Source organism: Salmo trutta, chromosome 23 (genome assembly GCF_901001165.1).
Source record: "Salmo trutta chromosome 23, fSalTru1.1, whole genome shotgun sequence".
Classification (NCBI taxonomy): Eukaryota; Metazoa; Chordata; class Actinopteri; order Salmoniformes; family Salmonidae; genus Salmo; species Salmo trutta.
In genome coordinates, this window is record NC_042979.1 from 11,050,456 (window position 1) to 11,067,739 (window position 17,284).

At 42.3% G+C, this 17,284-nt stretch overlaps 1 protein-coding gene across 2 annotated transcripts in view; it reads right to left on the reverse strand.

Annotated features, from left to right (window-relative positions):
* Positions 1-13,331: 13,331 nt before the first annotated feature.
* Positions 13,332-17,284, reverse strand: part of rai14 (retinoic acid induced 14) — a 43,803-nt gene continuing 39,850 nt past the window's right edge. For both annotated transcript variants that reach the window (XM_029708908.1, XM_029708907.1), the window contains 3 exons: positions 17,089-17,250; positions 16,075-16,140; positions 13,332-15,978 (listed from right to left, as the gene is read on the reverse strand). In XM_029708908.1, coding sequence (XP_029564768.1) covers positions 15,901-15,978; positions 16,075-16,140; positions 17,089-17,250 — 306 coding nt within the window. In that variant the 3' untranslated portion in view covers positions 13,332-15,900. The remainder of the gene's footprint in view (positions 15,979-16,074; positions 16,141-17,088; positions 17,251-17,284) is intronic.

A 17,284-nucleotide genomic window follows, 5' to 3' on the forward strand; every position in this document is an offset into this window, starting at 1 on the left:
AAATGTTTCCACATTTCCAAAGAGGTGTGTGAATAGCATAAAGTCTATGGTAAATAGTAAACTTCTTCACTGGTGAAGTAAAGAAATATAGTCAATGAAAGCATTAGCATAGTGCATGTGAATCATAATTCAAAAAACCTTTTTTTCTGAACTTTGTTAAACTAATTTGAGTTGGACCTCACAATATTGCATTGGCTTCAATGCAATGGCTGGCATAGTGCCTGCATGAAACTGCCTGACTTGTCTAAATATGGGAGTGTAGTTGTCCCCAGTCCTAGAAGTTTCCACAAGTTTCATCATTGCATCTCCTAGCAGGAATTGAGCCATTAACCCATTCTAAACAGGAAAAAATATAGAATTTAAAGGTTATAAAGATCTGTTGGCGTGAGTCATGAGAAGAGAACTAGTTTGTTGGCTCTAGGAGAGTCAGTATGTGGCAGAGGTTTATAGTGGTGGCTCTCTGTTCTCTGCCCTAGGGGAATGACAGTGGGCCAGGGGAGGAAACTCTAAAGGGTCGTGCCACCGGGAAGAGGAAAATAAAGTGGATAAATTACCCCGAAATTCAGCTGGCAGGACATCTGAGGCCACGGCACAGCAAGGAAAGTCTGTTGACGTGTGTGTGTCGGGTGCATACCAAAAGGAGCTGTCAGTGTCCTGAGGTCAGTGCAGGCCTGCGGGGAAGTAAAGTGCCCTCTAACCTAGGCCTAGATTCAATCAGATCAAGCGTTAACCGGCGATAGCCCCAACACCCACATACAGTGGGGGGAAAAAGTATTTGATCCCCTGCTGATTTTGTACGTTTGCCCACTGACAAAGAAAGGATCAGTCTATAATTTTAATGGTAGGTTTATTTGAACAGTGAGAGACAGAATAACAACAAAAAAATCCAGAAAAACGCATGGCAAAAATGCTATAAATTGATTTGCATTTTAATGAGGGAAATAAGTATTTGACCCCCTCTCAATCAGAAAGATTTCTGGCTCCCAGGTGTCTTTTATACAGGTAACGAGCTGAGATTAGGAGCACACTCTTAAAGGGAGTGCTCCTAACCGCAGCTTGTTACCTGTAAAAAAAGACACCTGTCCACAGAAGCAATCAATCAATCAGATTCCAAACTCTCCACCATGGCCAAGACCAAAGAGCTCTCCAAGGATGTCAGGGACAAGATTGTAGACCTACACAAGGCTGGAATGGGCTACAAGACCATCGCCAAGCAGCTTGGTGAGAAGGTGACAACATTTGGTGCGATTATTCGCAAATGGAAGAAACACAAAAGAACTGTCAATATCCCTCGGCCTGGGGCTCCATGCAAGATCTCACCTCGTGGAGTTGCACTGATCATGAGAATGGTGAGGAATCAGCCCAGAACTACACGGGAGGATCTTGTCAATGATCTCAAGGCAGCTGGGACCATAGTCACCAAGAAAACAATTGGTAACACACTACGCCGTGAAGGACTGATATCCTGCAGCGCCCACAAGGTCCCCCTGCTCAAGAATAGATATACATGCCCGTCTGAAGTTTGCCAATGAACATCTGAATGATTCAGAGGACAACTGGTGAAAGTGTTGTGGTCAGATGAGACCAAAATGGAGCACTTTGACATCAACTCAACTCGCCGTGTTTGGAGAAGGAGGAATGCTGCCTATGACCCCAAGAACACCATCTCCACCATCAAACATGGAGGTGGAAACATTATGCTTTGGGGGTGTTTTTCTGCTAAGGGGACAGGACAACTTCACCGCATCAAAGGGACGATGGACAGGGCCATGTACCGTCAAATCTTGGGTGAGAACCTCCTTCCCTCAGCCAGGGCATTGAAAATGGGTCGTGGATGGGTATTCCAACATGACAATGACCCAAAACACACGGCCAAGGCAACAAAGGAGTGGCTCAAGAAGAAGCACATTAAGGTCCTGGAGTGGCCTAGCCAGTCTCCAGACCTTAATCCCATAGAAAATCTGTGGAGGGAGCTGAAGGTTCGAGTTGCCAAACGTCAGCCTCGAAACCTTAATGACTTGGAGAAGATCTGCAAAGAGGAGTGGGACAAAATCCCTCCTGAGATGTGTGCAAACCTGGTGGCCAACTACAAGAAACGTCTGAACTCTGTGATTGCCAACACGGGTTTTGCCACCAAGTACTAAGTCATGTTTTGCAGAGGGGTCAAATACTTATTTCCCTCATTAAAATGCAAATCATTTTATAACATTTTTGACATGTGTTTTTCTGGATTTTTTTGTTATTCTGTCTCTCACTGTTCAAATAAACCTACTATTACAATTATAGACTGATAATTTCTTTGTAAGTGGGCAAATGAACAAAATCAGCAGGGGATCAAATACTTTTTTCCCCCACTGTAGCTGATGTTTTGGAGGTGCAACGTAGTCTGGCTGACACATAACGATAGATAGAGGACATCTTTGTATCTGCACTATTGAGGCTGTCTCCATTTTGAAGTAGTACATTTTCTTCTTCATGATTGGCTGATCCCTCCTGATGACCCGGTTGGACTTGACCCAGTTGACTACATTAAAATGGTGGAAGCCCTCAATGGTGCTGCCCATGCTAATATGGCCTTTTGGCCACTAGAGGCCTCTATCATTCTTAATGGGCTAACACCAGCTCGCTGTGTACAGTCGTGGCCAAACGTTTTGAGAATGACACAAATATTAATTTTCACAAAGTCTGCTGCCTCAGTTTGTATGATGGCAATTTGCATACACTCTAGAATGTTATGAAGAGTGATCAGATGAATTGCAATTCATTGCAAAGTCCCTCTTTGCCATGCAATTGAACTGAATCCCCCAAAAACATTTCCACTGCATTTCAGCCCTGCCACAAAAGGACCAGCTGACATCATGTCAGTGATTCTCTCGTTAACACAGGTGTGAGTGTTTACGATGACAAGGCTGGAGATCACTCTGTCATGCTGATTGAGTTCGAACAACAGACTGGAAGCCTCAAAAGTAGGGTGGTTCTTGGAATCATTGTTCTTCCTCTGTCAACCATGGTTACCTGCAAGGAAAACCGTGCCGTTATCATTGCTTTGCACAAAAAGTGCTTCACAGGCAAGGATATTGCTGCCAGTAAGATTGCACCTAAATCAACCATTTATCGGATCATCAAGAACTTCAAGGAGAGTGGTTCCATTGTTGTGAAGAAGGCTTCAGGGCACCCAAGAAAGTCCAGCAAGCGTCAGGACCGTGTCCTAAAGTTGATTCAGCTGCGGGATCGGGGCACCACCAGTACAAAGCTTGCTCAGGAATGGCAGCAGGCAGGTGTGAGTGCATCTGCACACACAGTGAGGCGAAGACTTTGAGGATGGCCTGGTGTCAAGAAGGGCAACAAAGAAGCCACTTCTCTCCCGGAAAAACATCAAGGACAGACTGATATTCTGCAAAAGGAACAGGGATTGGACTTCTGAGGACTGGGGTAAAGTCATTTTCTCTGATGAATCCCCTTTCTGATTGTTTGGGGCATCCGGAAAAAAGCTTGTCCGGAGAAGACAAGGTGAGCGCTACCATCAGTCCTATGTCATGCCAACAGTAAAGCATCCTGAGACCATTCATGTGTGGGGTTGCTTCTCAGTCAAGGGAGTGGGCTCACTCACAATTTTGCCTAAGAACACAGCATAAATAAAGAATGGTACCAACACATCCTCCGAGAGCAACTTCTCCCAACCATCCAGGAACAGTTTGGTGATGAACAATGCCTTTTCCAGCATGATGGAGCACCTTGCCATAAGGCAAAAGTGATAACTAAGTGGATCGGGGAACAAAACATCGATATTTTGGGTCCATGGCCAGGAAACTCCCCAGACCTTAATCCCATTGAGAATTTATGGTCAATCCTCAAGAGGCAGGTGGACAAACAAAAACTCACAAATTCTGACAAACTCCAAGCATTGATTATGCAAGAATGGGCTGCCATCAGTCAGGATGTGGCCCAGAAGTTAATTGACAGCATGCCAGGGCCGATTGCAGAGACAATGTAATTGTCAATAAAAGCCTTTGACACTTATGAAATCCTTATAATTATACTTCTGTATTCCATAGTAACATCTGACAAAAATATCTGAAGACAATGAAGCAGCAAACTTTGTGAAAATTAATATTTGTGTCGTTTGACCACGACTGTAGTCACGTGGGTCGCGTGTCAGCCAGGCAAGGTGGAACTGTGTTGGAACTGCCAAATCAATGAGCAGCTGCTTGATCATTGTTAAGAAGCCATACCAGTCCCACTCCCATTTAGGCTACAGTATATAGAAATAATTATAGTCAAATTGAAAATCATTAAACAAAATAATCTCTTAATGCAACTCTGTGCAGCCAATGGCAATGTCCGCTTTAGGTATAATTCCAGGAGCTGCATTTGGATTTGACAGCTCTATCGCTGTTCCACCTCCGACACCTCAAAAGAATAGCTATGCGGATTTCGGCTAAAGCGGATTTGATTGAATAGAGACCCTAGTCCCAAAAAGGGTTGGGTAGGTTACTTTCTAAATGTAATCCGTTACAGTTACCTGTCCAAAATTGTAATCAGTAACATAACTTTTGGATTACCCAAACTCAGTAACTTAATCTGATTACATTCAGTTACTTTTAGATTACTTTCCCCTTATGAGGCATTAAAAGAAGACAACAATCTCTGTTACCAATTGAACAACATTTATTGCCGGATAAATCAATGTTAAAGTTTACCTAGCTGGCCATACATGGATGTACAATTTTACTTTATAGGTTGGTTATGTAGGCTTCTTGTAACATTCTTCTAAGTCCAAAATCTATCAAAAGTGTGTGAGTTTGCTATGGATGTATTTTTTTTATCAGCATGAATTAGACTGAGTAATAAAAGCCCCACTTTATTCCTTAGGCTGGAATCCTCACTATGCAGCTGTTGCAACAGTGCATTTTTCACTGGCTGTCCACTGGTTTCAAAAACAATGACTGATAGGCAGTTTAAACTTCTTGAATTCAACCATTATTGGGTTCAAATATACATTTAGATTTGTGAACAGCCATCCAGAACAACCACAATCCGTAAGTCGCAAATAGCTCAATGAGAGAGCAGCAGTGTGATTCAAATCAATGTGCTATGTAGATATCAATAATACGTGATATCTGTATCGCCGTAGACCACACCACTGCTGTCATCCTTAACTCCAAGCGTTTTTCAAGTTGGATAATCTTTGGATGCCGACAGCAGTCGCCCATTGGAAGACATAGCTTGGACTGTAGCCTGCAAAAGCCCATTCTTGCTCTTTTCCCACGATCCATCAAACACATTTGGTGTGTCATCATAGTGGTCTCTGACTTGTGGTCAGACTTGCTCAGGTGGAACAAATTTAAACTTGCTCCTTTTTTTTAAATGTCATTGAGAAAACAGAGAAGTGTTAAAGATTTTTTTTGCAAACATCCTTTCTGAATTGAAAAGTAATCCTCGAAGTAATCATCTAGTTTTTCAAAAGTATCTGTAATCTGATTACAATATTTTAGCTTATAACGTAACGGACTATAGTTAAAAATATATATATATATATATAATCCCTTACATGTAATGGATTACATGTAATCTGTTACTCCCCAACCCTGGTCCCAACCCTTTCTAACTTCACTGAGCCCTTTAACAGAATGCCTTTCCCTTTACTGGGGTATAGCAGTGATGTTAATATGAGGTTCAGGAAAAGTTTGAATGCTATTACTTTCAGGGTAGATTACAATCACAAAGAACCACAGATCCCAGTCATGCTCGTCTGCAGGCACAATAATATGCACTTGTGATGGGTGTGTTTGGCAGCAGGAGAACGACAGTGCATACGGTACATGTCTGCAGGGCACAATCACCTTATTTCCACTTCTCTGAAGAAAATTATCAATTGAAATGATCAATAGAATGTCTTCAGGATAAATCTGATTCCCAACTCAGACTCAATATCTTCCACATGACAACTGAGAATGACTTCCAATAAGTCAAAGCAAGGGCAAAACTGTAAAATATGTGTGCTGCTTGCCGTCAGTGAGGCTACAGCAGCAGTCAGTGTCCTCCTGTTTTTGAAAAGTTGAAGCTTATTAACTGCATTTCTGTACAAATAAAAAACCTTAATGCTATTTAGAGAACAGCAAAAATGAGCAAAAATGACCCCAGCCATTATCACCTTGGCTGCAGTACTTTCATTCACCTCAGTCAATCTACAAACACATAGCCTATTAGCTATTGCAATGTTATTCCCCTGAAAGGGTGGGAAATATGCTACATTTTTCACACTGACATGTAGCATTAGCGACAAAACGTTCCTAACTTGTTTGATAAGATTAGTACTGATTTTCTTAAGGGATCCCACAAGGTCCCCGACCCCAAGTTTGGGAACCACTGTACTAACCTTTCTGCTCCTCTCTCTCTGCTTCCTTCTGCATGCATTGCAGCCTGCCTCACCACTAAGCGCCACATCACTGTCTGTCTCAGTAGCCTACTAAAGAAAAGTTATGAAAACTTAGTAGCATATTTTCCGCTCTTGCTGGGGTAGGCTCCGATTAACATTAGCCAGCTATAAGGAAGTAAGAAGCTAAGTAATACTAGCCAGAGCATTACTGCAATAGAAGTTTCTGTCGGAAGCTAGTCACCTGACTGACAGAGATCTATAAGCAACTATTTACAAGTTGTGCACTCTTTCTCCTCAGAGAGTCGGTTTTTGTTTGTTTGGGGGATGTCTATAGACACCGCAGGAGTCGCGGGATGGTTTTAAACAGAGGTGGAAAAAGTACCCAATTGTCATACTTGAGTAAAAGTATAAACCTTAATAAAAAGTTACTCAAGTAAAAGTGAAAGTCACCAAGTAAAATACTACTTGAGTAAAAGTCTAAAAGTATTTTGTTTTTAAGTATCAAAAGTAAATGTAATTTCTAAAATATACTTACAGTTGAAGTCAGAAGTTTACAAACATCTTAGCCAAATACATTTAAACTCAGTTTCTCACAATTCATCCTAGTAAAAATTCCCTGTCTTAGGTCAGTTAGGATCACCACTTTATTTTAAGAATGTGAAATGTCAGAATAATAGTAGAGAGAATGATTTATTTCAGGTTTTATTTCTTTCATCACATTCCCAGTGGGTCAGAAGTTTACATACACTCAATTAGTAATTGGTAGCATTGCCTTTAAATTGTTTGACTTGGGTCAAACGTTTTGGGTAGCCTTCCACAAGCTTCCCACAATAAGTTGGGTGAATTTTGGCCCATTCCTCCTGACAGAGCTGGTGTAACTGAGTCAGGTTTGCAGGCCTCCTTGCTCACACACACTTTTTTAGTTCTGCCCACAAATTTTCTATAGGATTGAGGTCAGGGCTTTGTGATGGCCACTCCAATGCCTTGACTTTGTTGTCCTTAAGCCATTTTGCCACAACTTTGGAAGTATGTTTGGGGTCATTGTCCATTTGGAAAACCCATTTGCGACCAAACATTAACTTCCTGACTGATGTCTTGAGATGTTGCTTCAATATATCCACATAATTTCCCTCCCTCATGATGCCATCTATTTTGTGAAGTGCACCAGTCCCTCCTGCAGCAAATCACCCCCACAACATGATGCTACCACCCCATGCTTCACGGTTGGGCTGGTGTTCTTTGACTTGCAAGCCTCCCACTTTTTCCTCCAAACATAACGATGGTCATTATGGCCAAACAGTTCTATTTCTGTTTCATCAGACCAGAGAACATTTCTCCAAAAAGTACAATATTTGTCCCCATGTGCAGTTACAAACCCTAGTCTAGCTTTTTTTATGGCGGTTTTGGAGCAGTGGCTTCTTCCTTGCTGAGCGGCCTTTCAGGTTATGTCGATATAGGACTCATTTTACTGTGGATATAGATACTTTTGTACCTGTTTCCTCCAGCATCTTCACAGGGTCCTTTGCTGTTGTTCTGGGATTGATTTGCACTTTTAGCACCAAAGTACATTCATCTCTAGGAGACAGGATGTGTCTCCTTCCTGAGCGGTATGACAGCTGCGTGGTCCCATGGTGTTTATACTTGCGTACTATTGTTTATACAGATGAATGTGGTACCTTCAGGCGTTTGGAAATTGCTCCCAAGGATGAAACAGACTTGTGGAGGTCTCCACATTTTCTTCTTGGCTGATTTCTTTTGATTTTCCCATGATGTCAAGCAAAGAGGCACTGAGTTTGAAGGTAGGCCTTGAAATACATCCACAGGCAAACCTCCAATTGACTCAAATGATGTCAATTAGCCTATCAGAAGCTTCTAAAGCCATGACATAATTTTCTGGAATTTTTCAAGCTGTTTAAAGGCACAGTCAACTTAGTGTATGTAAACTTCTGACCCAGTGGAATTGTGACACAGTGAATTATAAGTGAAATAATCTGTCTGTAAACAGTTGTTACTTGTGTCATGCACAAAGTAGATGTCCTAACCGATTTGCCAAAACTATAGTTTGTTAACCTCTCTGGGATATGTGGGACGCTAACAGCCAGTGAAATTGCAGGGCGCCAAATTCAAAACAACAAAAATCACATAATTCAAATTCCTCAAACACACAAGTATTATACACCATTTTAAAGCTTAACTTCTTGTTAATCCGGCCACAGTGTCTGATTTCAAAAAGGCTTTACGGCAAAAGGATACCATATGATTGTTAGGTCAGCGCCTATACACAAAAAAACATACAGCCATTTTCCAGCCAAAGAGAGGAGTCACAAAAAGCAGAAATAGAGATAAAATGAATCACTAACCTTTGATGATCTTCATCAGATGGCACTCATAGGCCTTCATGTTACACAATACATGTATGTTTTGTTCGATAAAAATCATATTTATATCCAAAAATCTCAGTTTACATTGGTGCGTTATGTTCAGTAATGTTTGCCTCTAAAACATCCAGTGATTTTGCAGGGAGCCACATCAATTTACAGAAATACTCATCATAAACGTTGATATAAGATACAAGTGTTTTACATAGAATTAAAGATACACTTCTCCTTAATGCAACCGCTGTGTCAGATTTCAAAAAAGCTTTACGGCAATAGCACACCATGCGATAATCTGAGTACAGCGCTCAGACACCAAAACAATCCATACAGATACCCGCCATGTTGTGGAGTCAACAAAAGTCATAAATAGCATTCTAAATATTTACTTACCTTTGATGATCTTCATCGGAATGCACTCCCAGGAATCCCAGTTCCACAATAAATGTCGTTTTGTTTCGATAAAGTCTATATTTATGTCCAAATAACTCCTTTTTGTCCAGGCGAAAAGTCAAAAAAGTTGCATTACAGTTTGTAAAAACATGTCAAACGATGTATAGAATCAATCTTTGGGATGTTTTTATCATAAATCTTCAATAATATTCCAACCGGACAATTCCTTTGTCTTCAGAAATGAAAAGGAACTCAGCTCGCTCTCACGGCCCGCATGACTGAGGTCATGCCATTTTTCCAGACACCTGATTCCAATAGCTCTTATTCTCTCCCCATTCACAGTAGAAGCCTGAAACAACGTTCTAAAGACTGTTGACATCTAGTGGAAGCCTTAGGAAGTGCAATATGGTGTAATCAACATACAGGAACGCAAGTCCTTTAGTTCACCTGACCTAGAAGTCCTTACAATCAAATGCCGACCGCATTATCTACCAAGAGAATTATCTTCGATTATAGTCACAGCCGTGTATATCCCCCCCAAGCAGATACCTTGACGGCCCTGAAAGAACTTCACTGGACTCTATGTAAACTGGAAACCATATATCCTGAGGCTGCATTTATTGTAGCTGGGGATTTTAACAAAGCTAATCTGAGAACAAGGCTTCCTAAATTCTGTCAGCATATCGAATGCGCGACACGAGCTGGTAGCATTCTGGACCATTGCTACTCTAACTTACGCGATGCATACAAAGCTCTCCCCCGCCCTCCCCTCGGCAAATCTGACCATGACTCCATTTTGTTGCTCCCTGCCTATAGACAGAAACTAAAACAGGAAACGCCCGTGCTCAGGTCTATCCAACGCTGGTCTGACCAATCAAATTCCATGCTTCAAGATTGCTTCGTTCACATGGACTGGGATATGTTCTAGGTAGCCTCAGACAACAACATTGACGTATACGCTGACTCGGTGAACGAGTTTATTAGCAAGTGCATCGGTGATGTTGCACCCACTGACTATTAAAACCTTCCCCAACTAGAAACCGTGGATTGATGGCATCATTCGCGCAAAACTGAAAGCGCGGACCACCGCTTTTAATCGTGGCAAGGTGACTGGAAACATGATTGAATACAAACAGTGAAACAAGCAAAGCATCAGTATAGAGAGTAGAGTCGCAATTCAACGGCTCAAACACGAGACGTATGTGGCAGGGTCTACAGTCAATCACGGATTACAAAAAGAAAACGAGCCCTGTCGCGGACATTGACGTCTTGCTGCCAGACAAATTAAACAACTTCTTTGCACGCTTTGAGGACCATACAGTGGCACTGACGCAGCCCGCTACCAAAGCCTGTGGGCTCTCCTTCACCGTGGCCAACGTGAGTAAAACATTTAAACGTGTTAACCCTCACAAGGCTGCTGGCCCAGACGGCATCCCTAGCCACGTCCTCAGAGCATGCGCATACCAGCTGGCTGGTGTGTTTACGGACATATTTAATCAATCTCTATCCCAGTCTGCTGTCCCCACATGCTTCAAGAGGGCCACCATTGTTCCTGTTCCCAAGAAAGCTAAGGTAACTTAACTAAATGACTATCACCCCATAGCACTCACTTCTGCCATCATGAAGTGCTTTGAGAGACTAGTTAAGGATCATATCACCTCCACCCTAACTGATACCCTAGACCCACTGCAATTTGCTTACCACCCCAATAGGTCCACAGATGACGCAATCGCCATCACACTGCACACTGCCCTATCCCATCTGGACAAGAGGAATACCTATGTAAGAATGCTATTCATTGACTACAGCTCAGCATTTAACCATAGTACCTTACAAACTCGTCACTAAGCTCGAGACCCTGGGTCTCGACCCCGCCCTGTGCAACTGGGTCCTGGACTTTGACAGGCCGCCCCCAGGTGGTGAGGATAGGAAAAAACATCTCCACCCCGCTGATCCTCAACACTGGGGCCCCACAAGGGTGTGTGCTCAGCCCCCTCCTGTACTCCCTGTTCACCCACGACTGCGTGGCCATGCACGTCTCCAACTCAACCATGAAGTTTGCAAATGACACTACAGTGGTAGGCTTGATTACCAACAACGACGAGACGGCCTGCAGGGAGGAGGTGAGGGCCCTCGGAGTGTGCTGTCAGGAAAATAACCTCGCACTCAACGTCAACAAAACAAAGGAGATAATCATGGACTTCAGGAAACAGCAGAGGGAGCATCCCTTCATCCACATCGACGGGACAGTAGCGGAGAAGGTGGAAAGTTTTAAGTTCCTCGGCGTACACATCACGGTCAAACTGAAATGGTCCACCCACACAGACAGTGTGAACCTCAGGAGGGTGAAGAAATTTGGCTTGTCACCTAAAACACTCAAACTTTTACAGATGCACATCGAGAGCATCCAGTAGGGCTGTATCACCGCCTGGTACGGCAACTGCTCTGCCCACAACCGCAAGGCTCTCCAGAGGGTAGTGTGGTCTGCACAACGCATCAAAGGGGCAAACTACCTGCCCTCCAGGACACTTACAGCACCCGATGTCACAGGAAGGCCAAAAAGATCATCAAGGACAAACCCATCCGAGCCACTGTCTGTTCACCCCGTTATCATCCAGAAGGCGAGGTCAGTACAGGTGAAGCTGGGACCAAGAGACACAAAAACTGCTTCTATCTCAAGGCCATCAGACTGTTAAACAGCCATCACTAACACAGAGTGGCTGCTGCCAACATACAGACTCAAATCTCTGGCCACTTTAATAAATGGATTTAATAAAGGTATCACTAGTCACTTTAAATAACGCCACTTTAATAATGTCTACAAATCCTAGATATCTCATATGTATATACTACATTCTATACCATCTACTGCATCTTGCCTATGCCGCACAGCCATCACTCATCCATATATTTGTATGTACATATTCTTACTCATCTTTTTACATTTGTGTGTATAAGGTAGTCGCTGTGAATTTGTTAGATTACTTGTTAGATATTACTGCACTGTCCTAACTAGAAGCACAAGCATTTCACATTAACATCTGCTAACCATGTGTATGTGACCAATAAAATCTGATTAGATTTGACATGAAACGAACTACCCCAGCTCGCGGTCGGCTCTGCTCATAGTATGTTTGCGAGATGCCGGACAAAAAGGCCATTTTAGACACCGTGGTGTAAAGTACTTAAGTAAAAATAGTTTAAAGTACTACTTAAGTCATTTTTGGGGGTATCTGTATTTTACTTTGCTATTTATATTTTTGACAACTTTTACTTCACTATATTCCTAACAAGAATATTGTACTTTTTACTCCATACATTTTCCATGACAACCTAAGTTCTCTAGGTTGTAAGGGGAAATGTCTGAAGAAAAATGTAGTTAATTTCATGTCTCAGGCCCTCGGCTGTTTGAGAGAGTGGTGAATGTGCTGCTAAAAAGGCTTACCCGGGAGGCAAATGCTGAGGAAAACATAATAAAACACAATATAAGTGTTCTGAGCTTTGATCAACACTGGGAGCAAAATCTTCGATGCTGACCCATAATTGATTTTCTTTGTGTACAAAATATATATTTTTATTATTCATTTATTTTTTCAAATTAGTTACGGCCATGGCAGCATTTACCTTGAAAGCGGTCTCCTCGAACATGGGAACATTGCCTTTTAATTTCAAATCGCACTATAGCACAGACCTTCTGCGCTACAGATTGAATCTAGGCCTGAGAGGAACAGACATGAATAATGACCAGAGATAGGGCAGGCAAAAGTCTTTGAAACAGGTCCCTGTATACAAAAGGAGAATGTCATCAGGGCTGTAAATGCAGTCTGCTGTCAGGCTAATAGAGATAAATCCTTATCTAATAGCCATTATACATATAACACAGACATCCATGCCTGGGGAAACCTGAGCCGCTTACCATTTCAACATCCATCTAATGCTCTACAACTTCTAAAAAGAAGTGCGTTTTCCAGAGAACAAATTATGTCCACCTGCTTTACGTCACCAAAAGTGGTATGTGTTGAAATCAGAGCTAGTCATTCTTTATTTTTTGGCAGAATCCCCTCAGTCATCCTAATTGATTATTGATTAGGGCCCTTGGGCTCTCTGGCAGGGGTTGAAATAAAAAGCAATCATCCCCACAGCCAATTGGATCAATACACGCCATATTTATGGAAAAGGCAACAGGCGAGGTCTTCACAATTTATTGAATTGGGTGAAAAACAACTGGCAAACAAACACATCAAAATCAGTTTCCATTACAAAAACTGTTGTAAAAACAACAGGAGACAAGGGGCATCTCATCCTTATCCCTTTCTAAATTCAAAACATTCAGGCAATGCTTATTAACCTCTGTCACAGAGAGGAGTCTTCTTTTTACCTTATTAACAAGAGTTGTTAGAGAAACTCATCGAGTGACCTGGGATATAAGGACAACTTCACTCCTGTCTTCATCATGTTCTATTATATTCTATTACTCCGCTGTAGTGGATCATCCTAAATAATTTAGGCTGTGTTTACACAGGCAGCCCAATACTGATATGTTGGTCTTTTGACCAATCAGATCAGATAGTTTGCCCATAATTGGGCAAAAGATCAGAATTGGGCTGCCTGTGTAAACACAGTGAGGAGCCCAAAGAGTAGAAATGTATGCTAAAACCACAGAGTACAGCACTGTGGTGGTATGTATAGGTTCGGGTTATGTATATCATCCATAACTGGGGTCATCCTGCATTTCCCGTCTGATGTAATTGCACATCACTGCGATCACTAAGGGAGTACACTGTGTACGAGACCACTAAGCTAGAAGAACTAGAGAAAGTGTCTAAAATGTCCGACCGTTGTTTTAAACGTAATCTACTCATGTTTGCATACGCCGATTCATGGACCATCTATATTCGGGTTGCATCCGGGTTTACTCAGCACAACTCACTAGCACTCAGTGCACACAGGGAGCAGAGCGATTAGCGACGACATCATCATGTCATCCAAAAACATGACAGACATTGGATGAATAGAACATTTTTATATGTTCGGCTATGAATGAAAATAAAATAAAAAACGGATATGACCCAGCGACAATTATTGAAATAATTCAATGGATGTGTGTGCACAAAGTTGATGACTTAAGTGTCTTTTTTTGGACTTTTTAAATGTAATTTCTCTATGGTATCGTCTATGTGAATTGTCTTTCTGGGCCGGGCATCATTTAAGCTGCAGTACCGAAGAAAGACTGTAGGTGCAGTCGAAATCGTGCTTCTAGACCGGAACCCTGGCCTCTTGAACAAGACTAGCTAAGTCTCCACCCAAACAGAAAAAAAAAAATCAGCCAGTATTGGGCAAGTCTATGGGCTGAATGTCCCCTTCTGAAAAATGAGAGCGCTCAAAATCGTGATTTGTCCAAATGATGAAGAATCTGCTTACCAGAACAAAGTTCCTCGTTAGTAATGCATCCCAGTCTGTGGACAGATGCTAGTACCATTATGTTACGCGCATCTGTCCACCAGAGATTATAGCCCTACTTATGAGTAATGAACTTCGTGTTTTATGGTGTTCACTTTTTACTATACTATTCCTACTCTACTGCTCATGTACAGTATGTGGATGAAGTGGATTGAATGAGGCTGAGCATCTTCCTCAACAGTCCAACAGACTCAAATGCCGCCATACCAAGATACAGTATAGCAACACTGAAATAGTTGGTTGTTTCACCCCCCCCCTTCAAAAAAAACACAAAATATGAATACCTGCTACAGTTCTTACACTATAATGATATTATAAAACGAGGGAAGAAGATCAAGAATCAAGACAAGTGTGTCAGGCTTCAACACAGAAAGAGCAGGCACATGGGACACAAAAACTAAGATGTCCCGGATGGGACAGGTAATCTGCTGAGGCATTATAGAGTTTGAATGGGAGTACAGCATGATGAAAGTGCATTAGTCACATGGGTATTTTCTGTCCTCAGAGAGACACTCCCCAGAAATCTGATACCACCTCACCCTTCAAGTACTGGATAATTGCTCAATAAATATCATTGTTGAAGCAATGGGGGGTTACATTACTCAAAAGGTCGATTCTGTTCATAAAGTCATTTTGATTTAAAAAGCCTCCAAGGGAATATGGTGTAAATGAGGACAAAACCCCCCAAATTGGGTAAAATTGGCATTCACAGATCACAGACACTGAAAAGGGCCTAGGTTATCACACAAAATACTGAATTCATACAAAACCCCCAAATAGGGTTGTTCAAAAATACAACTACCAAACTTCTTTGTTTTCATTTCATAAATGTATCTAGAAAAATCTTCCATACATTTGAAACTATTCGTTTTCATAAAAGTTTTATGCTATTAGGAAAATATTGACAAAAGTGCCGAAAAAGCATTTTGCATGTGGTTGATTTAGGAAAAATTGCATGCAGAGGTCCCAAAAATTGGATTATATCATGAAAACCAGTGCTACAATTAAAAACTAAGTGACAACAATACAAAACTAACACTGCTAGTTCAAAGACAGGATGCCATTCAAATCTATTGACAAGGAGTCTTCATATTGTAGCTCCCCTCTGAAATAGTTTGTAGACAAATAAAGAATCATTATCTTTGATTTTGACGGACGTGTGTGTTTGATGGACGGATGCGGCACACGTGTGACAGGCCATGTAGGTTAGGAGACCAGCGTGTAAGGATGCCGTTTCCTTGTCTCCTCTCCAACACTGGCAGTAGATAGATAGGCTGCTCCATCTCAGACACTTCATTTGGCTTCTGTTGGCATCTTGCACATCCTCAGAATCTGCTTCAAGGCTTTCTGAACGTCCTCATCCATCTGACCCTATGAGGAATAAAGCAATGACGTAATACCATTAAAACCACACCTGCGCCATTTAATATGAAAATCACAGAGTACCCAGTATGCATAAAAACGTACCTGGACGGCGTATAGGAGATGCATCCTGTAGACGGACACTATCTCATGGTGCTGCCTCTTTGACTCCTATAGTAAAGAGATGCAGAAACAGGCTAGCGCGTTAACCAATTAGCTAGTGGAATATCCTACATCAGCTATAAAAACCATGATGAAACTGCTCAGAATTATGAAAGATAAGCAATAAACCAAAGACTGCATATTTTAGGCAAGCACTCAGCAGTGACAGAAACAGAAAACATAAACTACAGGAGACGTCCTTCATAGATCAGCATCTACATGTCAAATGTCCTTCCTCAGAGCCATCTGATTTGCACAGTACATCCAGAGGAACAGGTTGGTCAATGACTAACGCCTCGATCACACCGACAGCTTTAATGCGCAAAAATAGTACGCAGCATCATCTGGATACGTGCGCAACAAAAGTTCAACATTCGCCCTCTGCTACCATTTCTGTCGAGCCGTCTACACATACAGTTTGAGGCATATGTTCGATAAAGCCAACGTATACACCACCCAGAACGCACTGCAACTGCCTCTGCAACGCCATGCTGCAAGGCAAACGCAGCGTTCCATTGGAAAGGAATGGACTTCTGGTGTACCAAAATGCAACGACGTCGTCATTGTGATCGAGGCGTAAGAAGCCTGTGATAAGCAGCAGCAGATGGTGAGATACAGGAGGATCCCGTTTGGCCTCCCAGCCCACACATTCCTGCGTCTCATTATGTCCTGGACCAGAGGAGGATGCCCTGGATCAGTCCATTACATCTCTTGGCTCTAACACGGAGGCTAATCATGACAGTACAGAGATCTTCATTTTAACATTTCAGCACATCATTCATCGCAACTCCGCTTCCAACTGTCTGGCAGTTGTTCCAGGAAAGTCCTTAGCCGAAGGGATTTGTGTAAACAGTGTATCCTGTCTTCTCTGACGCTATCGGAGTGCGGGTGAATGTAGTATACTGATTCATGGTTGAATGAGCCATATTAGCTACAGTGTGAAGGTGTATGACTCACCCCTAGCTGGTACTGCAGCTGCTTGACTTGCTGCTGTAGGCTGTCCAACTGCTGTTGCTGCAGGGTCTGCTGTCTCTTAGCAGAGCCTGCGCTGTAGGACAGCTGGGATAGGCTGTTTAAGGCATCCTTTAACTTCCCCACCTCTCTCGACAGGTCATCAATCTGAGACACAAACAACGCGGGGGATCAATACAAG